The sequence below is a fragment of the Excalfactoria chinensis genome, chromosome 3 (genome assembly GCF_039878825.1).
Source record: "Excalfactoria chinensis isolate bCotChi1 chromosome 3, bCotChi1.hap2, whole genome shotgun sequence".
In the NCBI taxonomy this organism is placed as follows: domain Eukaryota; kingdom Metazoa; phylum Chordata; class Aves; order Galliformes; family Phasianidae; genus Excalfactoria; species Excalfactoria chinensis.
In genome coordinates, this window is record NC_092827.1 from 66,832,489 (window position 1) to 66,849,612 (window position 17,124).

At 43.5% G+C, this 17,124-nt stretch overlaps 1 protein-coding gene across 4 annotated transcripts in view; it reads right to left on the reverse strand.

Annotated features, from left to right (window-relative positions):
- Positions 1-79: 79 nt before the first annotated feature.
- Positions 80-17,124, reverse strand: part of TRIM67 (tripartite motif containing 67) — a 37,015-nt gene continuing 19,970 nt past the window's right edge. For 2 of the 4 annotated variants that reach the window (XM_072331604.1, XM_072331600.1), the window contains exons 6-10: positions 16,139-16,296; positions 13,805-13,943; positions 12,352-12,655; positions 7,329-7,491; positions 5,894-6,420 (exon numbers count right to left, since the gene is read on the reverse strand). In XM_072331604.1, the coding sequence (XP_072187705.1) occupies positions 6,355-6,420; positions 7,329-7,491; positions 12,352-12,655; positions 13,805-13,943; positions 16,139-16,296 (830 nt within the window). In that variant the 3' untranslated portion in view covers positions 5,894-6,354. Of the gene's footprint in view, positions 6,421-7,328; positions 7,492-12,351; positions 12,656-13,804; positions 13,944-16,138; positions 16,297-17,124 lie in introns of all 4 variants that reach the window. The other 2 variants (XM_072331601.1, XM_072331602.1) reach the window with 2 other exon arrangements.

Here is a 17,124-nt window from a genome sequence, read left to right on the forward strand (position 1 = left end):
TACTCCAGAGTTTATTACATCAGAAAGTTCTGGTGACTGGGAAATTGCCCAGAGCATCTAGGACAGGGGGAGAGCTCTAAAGAAAGTGCGAGTCGGAGCTAATGGAGCGGTGCTGAGAGAGACGTGTTTGAATCTGGCATTTGTGTTAAGGTGAGGCGTGGATGGTTTCTCCGAGTATGAGACTGTGGCTTTCTCTGGGTTATTCCCTCTGGTTAGGCAGGGGAGGTTCAGGCTGGACATTAGGAAGTATTACTTCTCAGAAAGGGTGGTCAGGCACTGGAATGCACTGCCCAGGGAGGTGGTGGAGTCACTGACCATGGGGGTGTTCAAGGAACAACTGGATGTTGTGTTGAGGGACATGGTTTAGTGGGAGCTGTTGGTAATAGGTGAACGGTTGGACTGGATGATCTTTTAGGTCTTTTCCAACCTTGGTGATTCTGTGATTCTTGACTGCGGTAGCGAAGCAGGTACCAGCAGTTTGGCACGCGTCCCATCCACACAAGACAGCGTATTCAGTAATAACAAACAGAGTACCGATGTTGGATTTGTTGGCAAGGTTTTAAGAGTTTATTTAGAAATTGTAAAATGGCATAAACTCATACGTCAGGTTTTTGTTTTTCTTCCAAAAGAGTAACAATAATACACAAAGTCGTAGTCAGACCAAGAGACAAAAAAGCAGTTTGTTTCCAATTCAAAAAATACAAACTTTGCCGAGGCTACAAAATTATAAAAAGTTTATCTTTTCCTCTCGACCTGGTGACAGACACATGCAGCAGAGATGTCTATTTCACCAGCTCCGAATTCATATCAGCTGTGGGAAATGATGCTGAAGAAAAGAACGTCGTGGTTAAGAAGAAAACAGAAACAACTTCTTGTCTTTCGCTTAACCGAAGTGAACACCGTTATCTTATTCCTTTGCACGTTTATTTTTTGGTTGCCAACATTTAAATTAGTGTTACTCATGCTTCATATCACAATCAGAAATAACAGCAGTTCTACCTCATGCATTTATTTTAATATTCATCACGTAATATCTTCTCACCATGCTACCTAGAGAGGTCAGTGTTTTTATTGACAACATTTAAGGGAGGTGGTATCAGCAATCACGATGAAAGGATGCAATCTGGATCCGTAAACACTTGTGTCTACTGATTTAAGGAAAAATAATAGAAATCTTCAAATTGGGGGGGGGGGAAAGAAGTGAAATTCTGCTCGTATTTGCTTCCAATAACAAATACAACAGAAAGAAGGTCGCTTGACAGAAGGGTAATGTGGTGCTGAGTACCTATTACAGTCGATGCACATCTGTCTCCTGTATTGTGCAAAGCTGCAGAAGCCCCACACGTTTAGCTTGTGTGGCTTGCATAAGGGCTTCTGCACATCAAGAAGACTGAGTGCATCTTATCCATGATGGGTTTGTGCTTCAAGCTGCCACTCCAGCCATCTGCATGAGTGCCACGTTCAGCAGTACCAGATAATCACCAGAAATGTTGTCAGTAAAAACTACAAGCAGCTCGCTTCAAAGAAAAAGGAAAAACAAAAGGAAGAAACCAACCCAAATGAAAAGTTACTAAGATGATTTTCCATCTTTGTTCGGTAATAGTTGGTGACCAGTGCCATTTGCATTTGTGATGCGTTTGATTTGTTGCAATAACCTGTTGGTGGACTTGTAACTGTAATCTCCCTTGCAAAGCTGAGCTAGCCAAGATACTTGGGTTTTCATATTATTTTGCCTGGCTTGAAGGTTAATTGTTTCCTGTGCTATTTAAGCAGAATGCTACAAAGCTGGTAAAGCCTGAGATTAGGTTTAACAACTCTATTTCCTTGTCATTCCTTTTGTGAACAAAAGGTGTACTTGATGGCTGCAGAAAGCTGCTGTTAGCAGGTTGCTGTGCTCTTCATCCCTTCTAACAGGGACAGGTTGTCTTATATATGGTCCAGAATGCACCACCTCATTGGCAATCACAGGCAGTGTTTTCCATGTGGTGGTAGTGGCAGATTAGCCTTGACCTTCTCATCCTTACCTCTTTATAAGTATTACCACGTAAAAAAGGAGAAAAAAAACACAACTGCATATCACATTTCTTTTTGCTCTAGAACGACTAGGAAAGTAGAGGAGTGGGTGCTCTCTGCCATCTTTACTAATTACACTATGAAGAAAAGAAAAATTAGAGAACAGACTTTTACAGCACTACGACAGAACTCTACCACCAGCCAAGAACAAACTACGGCAATACACTGTAATGACTTTATTTACAACACGATGGAACGCTATGCATATCATAAATCACAGTTGATACTTTTCCTCTTGAATTCTCATATATGTAACCTTGTGCTTTTGTTTTTCAATTTAGTCCAATGTATTTTACTCTGTGTCTCAACTGCTTGGCAAGTATGGGACGTGACTGAGCTGTTTGCCTGTCTTCCTTGTTTCAGAAGCCAAATTGCTTTCCAAATTCAAGATACGTCGCAGTTTCCTACTGTCCCCACTGGCATTTGTTTCGCAGTGCACATCTTTCAACCTCAGAAGAAGGGAGCACCACCTGTGCCCGTGTTGACGTTACATCTCAGTAAAATATCTTTGTAGGAGTTTTTGTGTTGATGAGGGAAACACAAGTGTAGGAATTGGTGTAGGAATTAGTGTAGCACTGCATACCTTAGGAGTCTGACAATACCCCTGATAGCACAGCTCTTCTATTTGGTCCCACTGAACTTAGTAGGGAAATCTGCAGAGGAAAGAGCCAGGACAAAGTTTCACAAAGGGTGATGTTTGAGTTCACATGGATAGATGAAAACTAAGCATCCCTCGTTGCTCTGCAGGATGGAAGGTTTGTCTACTGTGTTTATTTAGACAGATGCAGGTGCTCCAAATTGACATATGAGGAAGATAAGCTTCATTGTGTTTCTTTTTTAAACGTCAAGCTTACAGCTGCCCTGTGTGAGCTCTGTACCATGTGAGACAAGATTCATCCTAGCTCAGAAGGCTCTGCTCTCCTGTTCACAAGGATGGGCCTGTGCTCCTGGAGCACATGTGTCCCGTGACAGGCATCTCTGTGCTTACCCAGGTGCCTGGGAAGCAGTCTGGGTAGTTAGTAACACAATTTCTACAAGGACCATATTACTAAAGGCTGTCTGCCTTCCAAAGAAGAGATCTGGAGGAAACAAAAGCAGGCAAAAGTGATGCTGTAGGTGAAGAGCATGCAGACAGCTGAGCTTATAAGCAAATGGGAGAGTTAACTTGCAGAGAAACAAGCTATTTCCAGCCTGAGCAGAGAAGTGAAAGTAAGTGCCAAACTTCTCCCCACCTGATGTTACTCTGCAAAAGGAAAGTTCTGCTCTGGTCTACGTTCAGATGGCTTCTGCTGCCATCTGGATGCTCTGCATAAGTACACGTAGAGTAATGAGTTTCCTAACAGAATTCTAACTACTTAAGCACGTACTCTGTTACACTACCAAAAATGATCCAGCTGAAGTCATGAGACTGTGCTCTATGGGGGTTACTTGGTTTATTGCTGTGGATCATGCCAAATCCAAGTCCTTGAATAGGTACACAACCAACATGTAGTTCATTTTGTTTAGATTCAGACCTGGTGTTACTAATGCAGGGTACCTACTTCTGACTGTATTCATTTTGTTGGCATCTCCATTAGGTCACAAAGAGACCATAATGGCAGTTAGTCAACCTGTACCTCACTTGTACAGGCGTTAGAATAACAAATGAGCTTCTCTGTGCATCTCTACAGCTCTGAAGTATGTCCCCACCTACTGTCCATATTTGCATTAAAACACAGTAACCTGTATCACTTGCTGCATTCTCCCCAAGGTACAACACTAGGAACAGATACCAAAGCATCTACGCTAACCAAAACCAAGTACTGCAAACACTTCTAAAAACCCATTCTGAATTAAATATCTGGCAGTGGTTGAAGAGTGGAAAGGCCTAAATTCATTGGAATTTCCTTCACAGAATTGGGGAGTAAAGACAAAGGTTCAGTCCCAAAACAAACAACACCTGGTTGCCTTTAATAAGAAAAGCGAGAGTGGAGCATCCTCTGTATTAAAATTATCACAGGATGTTTCCCAGTATAAAAATCTATGTGCAGCCTATGTACAGTATTCCCACACACTGCTCTGACTGGCAATACTTGAAGCCATTGCTGTGATTACAGCTCTTGTGTTCACTGAAGACAGGTTTACAATGAGCACGCTTGGGAAGAAGTCTGGGGTCCAGGAGTATTTGAGCTGAGGTAGGTTAAAGCAGACCCACTAAAATAGAAAATCCTGCACGAGTTGACATGGCATTGAATGAAACTGCAAATTAAAACACAGTTGGTCTCTGCTATTCTTTAAGAAATGAAGATGAGTGTAGCAGTTATGTTTCCTAATACAATCCGTTTCAGACTGAAGAAAGTATAGCTGTTGTATAGTTGCTTTCCCACTTAACATCTAAGGTTATATTTTCCTGTTGTTGGTTTTGTTTCCTATTTCAGTCTTGACATCACTGAAGGCGCACTGCTGTTCTGCAGGGGAGATATGAGCCAGATAGCAGCACTGGTGACAGGCTGTGAGTCACCTGTGAAATCGCCTGCAACTACTGCAGGTTGGGTTGCCTATTCCTCCTCACAGTGGCTGCAAGGGGGATGCTGCCAGTGAGGTGCTGGCTGCTGTATTGCAGTGCAACCCTCCAGCGCTCTGTGCCACCTGAGCCATGTGCCAGTGGCTGAATGTTCACCTGCAGCTGGCTGATCTGAGAGAGGCCTGAGCTGGTGATTCTGTGGCCATAGCGTAATGTGAGGCAGTAAGCTGCATTGGTATTAGAATACACTTTTTCAGGCTTCATACCTACTTGGCTGAGAACAATATGCATGTGCGTATATGTGTTCTTGGAGAGGAGAATCTGTATGAGCAGCATTAAACAGAGGATGCAGTACATCATTAGGATGTAAGAATTGATGCATTTCGTGTTTGATATCAACACACTGAACGTAGGATTGAAATAAACAAAGCCCAGAATGTCATGGGCTTGTACAGGCTGCATCTTGTTCCTATGTATCACAGTATGTATCACAGTTGTGTACGGTAACTTGTTTCAGAGGCAAAGAAACACACGCGCAAATCAATGTGTTTTCAGACACCAGCATGCAGGTGGGAGCTCTGTTCTGTGCTGGGAACTTCCACAGAGGTCAGATTCATGTTGTCATGGACAGCATCTGACGCAGCCTGTTGCTTTCATGGGAGATGCAAGACACAGCCAAGTCTTGCAAAGGATTTATGTCCCGTTCCAGAAAAATGCTTAAACATTGATTTAGCATTAATCTCACAAATCTCTCCTGTTCAAATGCTTCATGAAGATCAAGACATTAATTACACGATCCTAATCTAATAGAAAATTAAGGCTTTTGATCTCAAAGCTACATTGGAACTACAGCTGCCTAGGACTTATTGGGATCAAGGCTGGAAAGCAGCATTTATCTATGTGGGATACTTTGCATGTACCATATTTAAATAAAACTCTTATCAATTAAATTCAGAAATTCTTGCATCATTTTTCAAGAGTAGTGCTGATAATCACCATTGGATCTTCTCTATGAGTAGTACCCGCAGTCACAGTTAAGTAAGAGACATGGAAATGCATCAGATATATTTTTCTCTCCACTTTTCATGCCTGAATTCTGCACATACCGTTCTGTAAGCTCAACTATGCACAACTATTGCACAACAGTGTTTGGAAACCGTTCTTATACTTGAAGATAAGTGCAAGTTCTGCCACTGGACTTGAGGGGAATGTAATTCAGAGCTTATTGTAATCTGGAGCCAGAAGGAATAGTTGAGCATCATTTGAGCCCTTGGATGTAACAGAAAACAGAATCTTGCCCGTGAATTCTTTTTGCCAGAACACACGCTGTCTTCAATTAAGGGCTGCAGGCAGCAAAGGAGTCCTGTTCACCAACTGGTGAAGTGTCCCAGCAGCCATTGTTCCCCAGTCCTAGTCTTGCCTGTGTTTTCTAGCATCCGTATCTTCTGAGCATAAATCCAGCCACGAGAGAGAAAATAGACTCATTTAACTTTTCACCTTATAAATATATACATGTGTATGCGTGTGTGAGCACATGTATGCAGTGCAGTGCAGATACCCACCTGTAATCCAATGCCAGTCCTGTGGGTACGCTTGCTATGGCTTGTTAAACTAAAGATGGAGTGGGCTAGCTGTAACCAGCGGAGTGCTCAGTGAGCAACACGGTGTCAAACATTCCACATTAGGGAAGAGAGTGTTTTTTTACTGACTTACTGAAATGTGCCAAATCACACTGAGACAGCTTACAGAATCCAGCACAGGGTCAGGCAGGAGCGTCATTAGTTGCTGGGCAACTTTGGCTGCTTTACACATTGGGGAACCTCCAGTCCTGTGTGCAGTGTCACCTGAGCAAAGAAGAAATAACACTATCAGAACTGGGACATCTCCAGCAGAAAAGCATCTGTGAAGGCCCAGAGTAAGTAAATGACAGGCTGTGGAGCTTCTGATCCAGATTTAAGTCATCAACTATATTTATAGGATGATACTAAGCCCCTAATTTTACCAGGAACCCCTCTGTGCTGAGCACCTTGGGGTCTAGAAACCAAATGCCAACACCTCTTCCCAAACGCAGCCACTAGTTCTAGATCTCCAACAGTGCTCCCAAGCCCGAGGTGGACAGAGTCTTTGTGTGAGGGACTCTGGAGTAGCTCAGGAAAACAATCACACTGTTGAGACAATGTATTAAATACATAAAAATCCTTTCTTTGTTGTCCTGGCAGAGCACAGCTCCTACAACCTGATAGTACTTCTACAAGTTCAGAGTTCCCACACAGACATTCCAGAGCACCATTCAACAGCAAGTCAAATTCATAGCTTCCCCCTCACACCTTGTTGGACATGCCTTGCTTTAATTTGGTCACGGAAAGAACTTTTTGCCAGCTGCTTACAGGATGTAGGTATTGAAGGTAAGCTGCAATTGAAAACCATTGTTGAAAATAGCAGGGAAATGCTCGTCTTCCACTTTTGTGCATCAAACACAATAAAGCTATGAAAGAATGATGAAGGCATTATCAGATGCAGGCGTGTTGACTTGTTTTTACAACACTATCCCTCACACCTGTGAAGCAAGCCAGCAGGCTGAATTGGGTTTTCAAGACAGCATTAGTAGCCTGGGTGTCAGTCTGAGAAGGAAAGAACCAATATCTGACTGACTACCTGCCTATGACACTATCAGTCACAGCAGAAATGGCCAGGGTCACACAACCCCCTTTACCTGAATGGAGTAGGTTGCATTGAACTATGGAAGACTTACCTGAACATTTCGGTTGAGGCTTAGTGCAGGCATGAAGACACCCTCTATGTTTTCAAAAGCTGGAGGCCCTTGCTGCTGCCCATTTATGTAGAAAGTCAGGTTGTGCTTATTTAGATCCAGGAGGACACCGACGGTGGCACCTTTGGAAACTCCTCCTTCAGTCCTAAGGTACAAATGCACACAAAGGGCTTTAGCGTAGCCAGAGTGCTGCACCGCTGCTGTTCTCTCTAGGACATGCAGTCTCACAAAGCAAGGGGAGAATGAAGCAGCACAGCACAATACTTATCTCTGCAGCACTCTGTGACCATGCCACATCTGATGTACCGCATTCATCAAAGCTTAAAAGGGGTGTCATAAAGAGAAACAAGGTCCATCTCTCCTCCAGTTGTAAGCTAAGAGGTGAAAATGGTGTCCAGATCCCCTGGGCTGACAAGAAATGGGCAGGTGAGCAGATCAGTCTGTTGCTGAGTGTGCAAGGCAGGACTTCTGGAGGCGCAGCTCCTGAGAAAGCCCCTGCTCTAGAGCAGTGATGCACAGCAGGGAATGCAAAAGCAGAATGCTTGTGTCCTTGGCACTCGTTGGAATCACTCTGCCTGCTGGCAGCTAGAGGCTCATCTTGGCAGTCTCTAAGGGGATACAATTTTCCAGGGTCCAGGGAGCCCACATAGGGTCCATAGGCGCAAGTTTTGGGGAGGAAGGGAAGGTGAGGCTGGTTAGGGACAAGCACAAGTCTGTGACCAAGCTGCCTCAAGAGCTGGGGCACAGCTATTAACATTGGTGCTAATTGGCTGTGTCAGGAGCAGCTGCTGAGAGCTACCACGGTGTCAGAGCTTGCCAGGGCAGACCCAGCCATTACATGCATGAACGATTTGACATTAATGCACTTTGATTTGGGGGTTAGTCAAATCCAATACTGCTTAAAAGAGCGTTGAGCAAGAAATCTACTACATATGCAGATTGGCCACAGGCACCACTGCTTTGTTAATGTCACAGGGGCTCTGCGATGGATTTACAGCCTGACACAATTTGTTCAGGCTAAATCAGATTTCAAGTCATTTGCATCAGGAAAGGAAGTGATTGTCACAGGCTACCCTTGGGCACATGAAATTCACAAGGTAAATGCAGTTTCAACATAAGATTTATCATAAGGGTTGGCATATATCATGAAGGGAAAAAAAAAATACAACTAGAAACATCGTGAAGGGTAAGAAATGTTCATCGTGTCCACTAGGTGTCACAAACAGGTTTCCTTTGGACTAAATGTGACACATGCTATTTCGTCTAATAACAGGAGCTTTATCCGTGATAGTGATGGCAATAGTGTGCTGTCGTCTCTATTTAAAGCTCTTGAAATAATAACAAAACAGCTGAGAATTGCCAGTTATGCTCTCAGATATGTAAGGTTTATAACGATGTGGTTCTCAGCTCCCTTACATTTATTTCTGGTACTATAAGCATTAACCCATTTGTCCTTAAGCTCCTCTCCACAGCTGTAAACATATTATTTTCCAACACAAGTTAGGACACTTACCCATCCTCAGGATCTTAGTATTAGGCTGTTTGTATTAAAAGAACTCATAAAAATCATAGTGGTTCTGTGGGAAGTGGCAGCACCGCAACTCAGAACTATCTACAAATGGGTTACAGTATCTTTTTTCCTCTGGTGGGGAATAGCTGTGATCGCAGTGCACCATGTTTTATATCATGCATTGTTTTAAAATAGATTTTATGACATCTTTCTAAATGGCATCGATTCTCTTGGGGAAACAGCTTTGCCTTTTTGAGATGACGATGCCCTTTCCAATATAATAAACTAATTTGCTTCTAGCGAGCTAATTAGCTGTGTGCGACACGGTGACACTGACTGACTTCTCTGCAGCTCACAGAGAACACCATACTGGACAGGAGCTGCTGCTGGCGGCCCAGCCTGTGTCAGCACATCCAAGAGCTGAGTCTTTACTGCAGTGCCTTTTTAATGGTCATTGTGCTACAGGCTCCTGACAGCCTGCAGGCTGTGTAAGGGGAAAGCGCAGCCACTTGCTACAATGCTTCTTCAATGACGATCCATTTTTGAAGACATATGCCACTGTTCCATAACTTCCCAATTCTCACACATCTTTTCACACAGCCCAACAAACATTCATCTCTGTGCACGAGGCTCAGTGATGAGAACTTGACCTTGAGACCTCCACAGTTAGTAAGGAGACTCTCTTAAAGATTAGCTCTAGATTTTGACTTTCCATGTCTTCCAGCATAAAACACAAAACCTTCCAGTGCGATTTCAATCACTTTCTTCATGTAACAATGCAGTGGCTAGCTCATTGCTTACAGCATGAGATACCCCTGCCTTTGGGAACATTATGAGGAGCAAGTACTGCCATGAGATCCTCTGAGCAATGGGCACACAGCTCTGATGTGAGCTGATTACTTCCAGGAAAAACAAGGCTTAAAGGTGCCTCACAGAGAGCTATGTCCCTGAGCTGTCTTCTGAACTGCTGTTTGCTCAACCTATTTTCAAAGGTCTCTCTGGGTTTGATAGTATTCATGTCTTTCTTTCTAGCGTTGCTGAAGACAAGCCCAGACTGTCAGATTTTAAGGATATAGGCTGGTCCCATGGTGCATGTGGTGAGTGAAAAGAACAGGAAAGTGCCCTAAACCTGGCAGGCCGCATGCCTGGGTCTTTGAAGCTTCCCAGCTTATGCCTGAAGCTAGTAATCACTCTAATTTAATTTTGAGCAGATTTGAATGGATGAAATGATTACAAAGATACAGCCTCCAATACAGGAGCATCTGAGAGGCTAAAAGCTGGCAGGAAGTTTTCTTTGGGTGGCAACAGTGTGCTCTCGTGGCCTTGTCTCCAGTGGGAAAATGACGAGGCAGCAACAACTGTTTTCACAAGAATACCACAGCTAACGAGTTAAAAAACTGACCTACTTGACTGTCACAGTTAAAAATATAATGCTTAGACCTAATTTCATTGAAGCGCGTGTGATTCCATGAGACTGCATGCCCTTTGTCAGTGTGTTTCACTTGAAAGAATATTCCATTGGTCTGCCCATTCCTTGGATGTGCCTGCAAAATCTCTGTGCTTTCCCTGGCAAAAACAGGGAAGCTGTTGTCAACAGAAAGTGTTCTGCTCTCCTGTTGAAGCAGGATGACTGGAAATTCAAAGTATTTCCACAGTTTGTGCTTCTCAGAAGGAAAGATTTTGCTTGTTGGCTCTTGTGTTGCTTGTGGGAAGGCGCACGTCTGTGACCAAATCCATAAAATAGGTTTCTGGGACAGCAGCACACAGAGTGTTTGCCAGCTTTTTTCCAGAAAGCATAAGCTGTTTCGCAGAGCATTAAAATTAACACAGCTTAACATTACTTCCACCCTAAATCAAATCAAGATATTAAAGGAACAGAGAACCTTTGGACATGTTCATTACTGTGATGTTATTTTACTCTACATTTACTCAGGACATGGTTTCTGTATTTACTTAAGATGGGATCTAAGGCCTTTGGGGCCAATGGAAATATCCACCTTTACTTCAGATAGCTTTGGGTCCAACTACAAAGTTCTTCCACCTGAGTGTAACAAAACAAAACTGCTTCAAACAAAAATTATGCTCACTTAAAATACAAGCATGTTTTAGAGTATGAGTGACTATTCAACAGGAGACATTACAAGCAGCTTTGGGATACCATGAATGCTGGTAGAAACTTCTCTCTCTAAGAAGATAATAGAAAAATAATAGATAATAAAAAACACTGAAAACCTCCCTTTTAATTATGTGTTATGACAGAAACAACATCTGAGCTCATGAGTATGGAAAACGTGCAGTGACAGTCAGTGGAAAACTAAACCAAAACTGATTCCCAGTCTGCCAAAGACATGCTGTATATCCTCAGTCACTTGCTTTGTACATCCATCTCCCATCACAGCAAAGTAGGTATACAAATACAGTGCTACCCGAAATACACATGGGATTTAGGATCCTGAATCTCAGTTTTTAGCTGAGATCATCTCAAGGGACTCAGTCCCTGTAACACACAGCCGACTTTCAGCTAGGGACTGAGCCTCCCTCTGAGCACAGAGAGTGAGCAGTGCATTCCTGCACTGGTAGTACCCCAGGGGGCCTCATGCAAAGCTGACCATATCTCCTCTACATGGGGCAGCATCCCATCAAGGAAAACACAGTCAGCACTACACAGACTTAGCTACTGCAAGTGCTATGAGCCAAGCCTCCATGTCAGCACAACACCAAATCCATGCTAATGTACAATGAACCTGAGGGATTCAACCCTGGAACCAGCTTCAGCTAGATCTATTCCCACCACTTTGCTGCATGGAGCATGCAGATCCTCTTTCAGTCATGAGTTACAATGGGGTTTGGTAACGATGGTTTGGGGGTATACCCAAATCCTCCTTTGTCACTATTGGTTGTACTGGTTGAGACATCTTCCAAAGGTTTTGAATACAGTGACTCAGTCGAGGGAGGCAGTCACTTCACCCTCACAGCCCTTGTGTCCCCATCACACTCAGTGTGGCCTACAGCACAGCACTTAGTCAGCTTTCAGGACTCACAAACACCTACATTTTGGAAAAGCAATCACCACTGATTTTGCCTAATGACCCTGTAGCCAAAAGTCTTCCTAAGGAAGATAGTGGATCACATTTCTCCATGCATTCCTCCAGCAGTGAAACAGATCCTGCATCTGTGACTGCATGACACTCCTATCTGATACTGATACTGCAGGTGGGACATGCAACCATGAGTTTAAACAAAGCAGGGGAGATTTGGGCCAGATCTCAGGAAAAACCTGCTAGGAGAGGATAACACACACAGATACAGATTGCTAGTGGAGAAGATGCCATTGCTGTCACCAGTGATTTTTAAGAACAGGTGATGCAGACTTCTGTTAGGAATAAAATAACTCTATTTGGCAAGGAGATGGACTATGGCTTGCTGAGATCCCTTCCTCAGATGACAAGCGACAAAAGCAATCAGCAAGGAGAGAAACATGCAATCAGTGCTTACCGGTTGGTGTGAGAATTGCAGTGCATGAACCAGCTGCGGTTGTTGTCAACGTACATGGCCCATGCCTTGTCGTCCTTGCCTAGCATGATGTCCTTGACAACATTAATCCTGGCAATGCCAAAGGCTGGATCGGGATGGTTGTCATACCGGTCTACGTGCAGCTCCCAGTAATGTACGCCCTTGGAGAAGGCGGCTGTGCCAAGGACAACGCGGTCATCGTAACTGCTGCAGGTGGCAGTCTGGTTGTCGTTTGACAGCACGATGTCCCTGTGAGCCGAGGAGGGGTCAAAAGTGAACCATGCCACTGTGTAAGGGAAAAGGAGAGGCAGGATTACAGCAGAATGGACTGCAACCACCCATCAGCGACTTTACTTTCACTAGGAAGATGAGACTGGAACTTCCTAAGACCCCATCACACTCTCGAATAGCAAGGATGTTCTTCCTTGTTAAAAAAGGCAGTTATACAAGATTGCTTTGCACTGTGACCCGCTCAGATTGCCTTTTGGTGAGTGAGAAAGGAAAGAATGCTTCATGCAATCTGCATAGCCAAGTAATACCTGAAAGTTGCTTTTCGTGCCATTTGCCTTGAAGGTGCTATGGAGTGTAAATTACTCACATGTCTTATGCCATCTGTGCCCGCATATTGGAGTGTAGGTTTCTAAGGGCAGTGACTTTCTGTTCTCACACAGTAACAAAGAAAGTCATTGAGGAAACAAAGGCTTCTTTATAATGCAGAAGTCATTTGCAGATGTGAATTGGTTCCGGATTTCCTCTAGTGGAATGTAGGACCAATGTGTCCATGGTGGTTAGGACAGATCTCATCAGTTTATCAAAGGGGGGAAAAAGAAATCCAACCAGAAAAAGCTCTTAAAGTATAAAAATTTTATACTGGCCTATTTTGGCAACACAGCATAAAAGTGCATGTGAGGACAGCACGTACTTCCCAATTCATTACGGTATCATTACTGAAGACGAACTTGTGTAATGCCCGCATGGATGTCAACTATAATTACAGAGGAACAAGCATGAATTCCCATCTCTGTCTTATCAAACCTTGCTGTGAAATTGAAGCAGTAAGTGAGGAAAAAAATGAATTCCAAAATTTATGGAGAAGTGGAGACAGAGTGGCATACAAATACTCAGAGCCTAATGGCCTCCATATGCTAAAACAAATTAAAAACTTAATTAGAGCCCCAAAAGTAAAATTGCACTTATTTGAAACCTGAAGTATTACCAACAATGGAAAATCCCCAAAGGCGTAGAGAAATGGGCTACCTGGCTATTATCATTAGTGGATTTAGGTCTAGGTTGTTCCCCCAGAAATGGCAGGCTCAGTGCAGCCCAAATGAACCACAGCAGCCATCAGAATACACCCACAGCTGTGTGTGGTTTTGCACTGACCCCTGACAACATCAGTCATTTGCGTGCAGGTTGGATTCATCATCAGACTCACCATCTGATGTCTGTAGAATAACTGTCTTGCTGTACGGACCAACTCCTGATGAGTTAAAAGCTTTGACTCTTGCATTATAGGTGCTGTTGAAATGAAGGCCATCGATAGTGCAGAGAGTCTCCTTGCCAACGTATACTTCCTAGACACATACACACAAAAAAACAACAACTGTTCCTCTGTGTCTCATGATCACATTTGATCACATTAAGACCTGTAAACATAAATCACAAGTAAATAGCTCATAATGGCTTCAGAGAACACAGAGTACATGCTGTTATAACATGAACAGCTACAGAAGTGGAGACAAGAGGTAAGGTCAGCATTGGAGACACTAAGGTGAAGGTAAAGCTAAGAAGGTACAGCAGTAAAGGAAACATATGGAGAAAGATTTTATTTTTTTTATCCTATTTACCTTAACATTTACTCCAAAACTCTGGGAGAGTAAAGCAGAACCTTAGCCACCACAGCCCTTCTTAATATTTATAATGGACTATAAAAAGGGGGAAAGAAGGAATTAAAAAATAAAATAAAAGTAAGTACAGTTTCATTCTGTTGGAAAGGCTTCCTCACGCCTGCATTAACGTATGATTCTGAAACCTGCTAAGACAGGGCCAGAAGAAGCCAGTCTCCTAAAGGTTAGGACCACATGCATCACCTGATGAAACAGCAACTAGACAGCAGAGATGCAGTAGGAGTTGAAGACATTGAAGTATATGCCTAGGAGCAGTCCTGCTGATTAGAGCTCCTCAATAGGAACCTGAAGTGAATTGAGCATGTGATGAAGTAAGACGTGCATTTGTCCACCTTGCTACCATGGTGGCTGCTACACTAACAAAATCTCTTGAGCTACCCTATGATCTTTCAGAGTGAGGAAGAATTTTAACAGAACAGTTTTTATCTCCATATTATAAAATATACCGCCTGTGCAATACGCTGCATCTGTAGGACGATTCTCACATTTCTTAGTCCGTATATTATTTTGATTGCTTTTTTACCACAGTTTTACCACTGCCCATGTTTATTCACAATGCTCTCCTTTATGATAGGAAACAAAAAACATTCTTTAAATCCACTCTTCAAGTACTTATAAAGTGTAGACAGTCTTGTTGCACTTGGATATATAAGTCTTCAAGAAAATGGTCAGAAAACTTCCACTGAAATGGCATTTCTGAGAAGCCTGTAGTTTATTTTTCTGTGGTAAAGTGTTCTGCTTGGAAAACACAACCCTTGAGCTATAAGGATTGAGGCTGTATTGTATCCTTTCAACACAAAATAGTAAACAGGCAGCATTGGCAGTCCTAAAACCTTATAAAACCCCACACACAAATGGACCAAGGTTCATTCACACCTTGGATATGCACCCCCTAAAATCTTGTTTACCCACAAGTATTTATTTAGATGTGAATAATACTTGAAATGTTTTATCCAATCCACTGGAATGTGCCACACATCACCTCTAACACCTCATTCATTATGCCACTCTTACCTACTGAGTGTGTCAGCAGCTCCTGAACAAAGGAACCTTTTCACATCTCCAGTGGAAGAGACCAGCCTCTTCAAACACATGCCAAATGGTTCTTGGACCAAGAAATCGAGACATTCCAGAAACACTGTGTACTTTTCAAAACACTGTACCAATACTGCTGTTTTTTTTTCTAATGAGGAGCATCCAAATGAGGTGTCTCTGCTGGCTGTGGATGTAGCAGTCTGGCACAGGGAGGCAACTGAGGGAGGTCAGGCAGGCCAGCTGCAGGCCACTTTCAGCTTTAGTAACCCTCAGGGTTCCAGTGGGAAGTCAGTTTACAGCTCCTGGATAAATCTCATCCCATGTTTTGGCACGATTTTCCATTTGTGAAGAGAGCAGATGTGCTCTGCAGTAATGATTTCAAGGCACTAGCCTCTAGGGATGGCATTGGCTTAGCATGGTCTTGAAGTAACAGAAGCATGAACAGCAGCAGGAAGCCACAGCACTGCAGACCACTGCTTCCAACAGGATGTGACTGGCAGAAAGCTGCCTGAATTACTTCTGTGGTTTGTTTTTTGGGACACAGAGGGAGAGGATGGGAGACAGGAAGTATTCGGCACCCTCAGGCATAAGCAAGCAGTTGTGGAATCACATTGGAGTTCTGGGAGAATGGCACTTGGGATATCCTCCCATACTTACCAATGCCTCCGCAGCATACCTGAGGAACACCTCCCCCAGCCTTGTCTCCCTTCCAGAGAAAATATTTACCCTTCCCTGGCCCCTTCCCCACCCCCAGACACAAATAGATCTATTTTCTGAGGAAAGTTATATACAAAGAAATACAAATAAAAGCTGAATGAAATTCTCACTCGGAATTGGCCACCATCTCCGTCATCCAGTTCCAGGATATAACCCTCCACTGGGTTGTGGCTCAAAGGTGGCATCCTCCAGGCCAACGTCACACTGTTGTTTCTGGTGCAACACTTCTCCAGCTGCAGTAGTGGGACTGGTGGCACTGTAACAGGAACTGAGTACAGATTAGTGTAGCTCTGTCCTAGCTCCTCGGGCTGTGCTGGGAGGAGGACCACAACCACTCACTTCTTTCACTTCAAGGGGAGTCAGTGTTAGAGGCCTCCACCACACCTCCCCTACCACGCACATCTAAATCCTCACTGTTCACCCCTTGCTGTAAATTATAATGAGAAATTCCCATCTCTTGGAGAGGTTTGGCATGTGTCTTGTGCAAAACTGAAATCATACAGGATAAATGGGATACACGTGACGTACAAACCCTGCCTGTTCTTCTGCCCAAGGCTGAATTTCAGTGCTAGGATCATTTCTTCGGAGCCGCATGGCGTCTCCAAGGAAGCTGAGTGCTCTGAGCATTCATTGACTGAGCTCTTATCTGTGTCAATTTACTCTTCTTTTATATACTCCACTTGGAGCCTCTAGTTTGTTTTCCTCCTCTGCCTGCATGAGAGCCAAGCCCTTGAGCTGTTCTTTTTGTCCCATTTAACCTCTGAGTATATATATAAAAAAAAGGACTGTTCACGCTTCATGCAACAAACACTATGGAAAAATAGGGGAAATGCCCCTTATTGTGTCAGGAGTCTAACGCTTTACCCCCACATTGGAAGTGGGGCAAAAAGCCAACATCCCACTAGTGACAAATAACACAGAAGCTACCCTCTGGCATTAGCCATCACTGCAGAGAACCTGAGCGGTTAGTAGCCCAGCAGAACGAGCCCAGTCTGTTACAAAGGAGCACTATAAACCAGCTCTTGAAGGACTTTCTGCAAAAAGAGAAGGAAATAAATAGCCACAAAAAAAGACCCCCATCTTGTTGCTTTTTCTT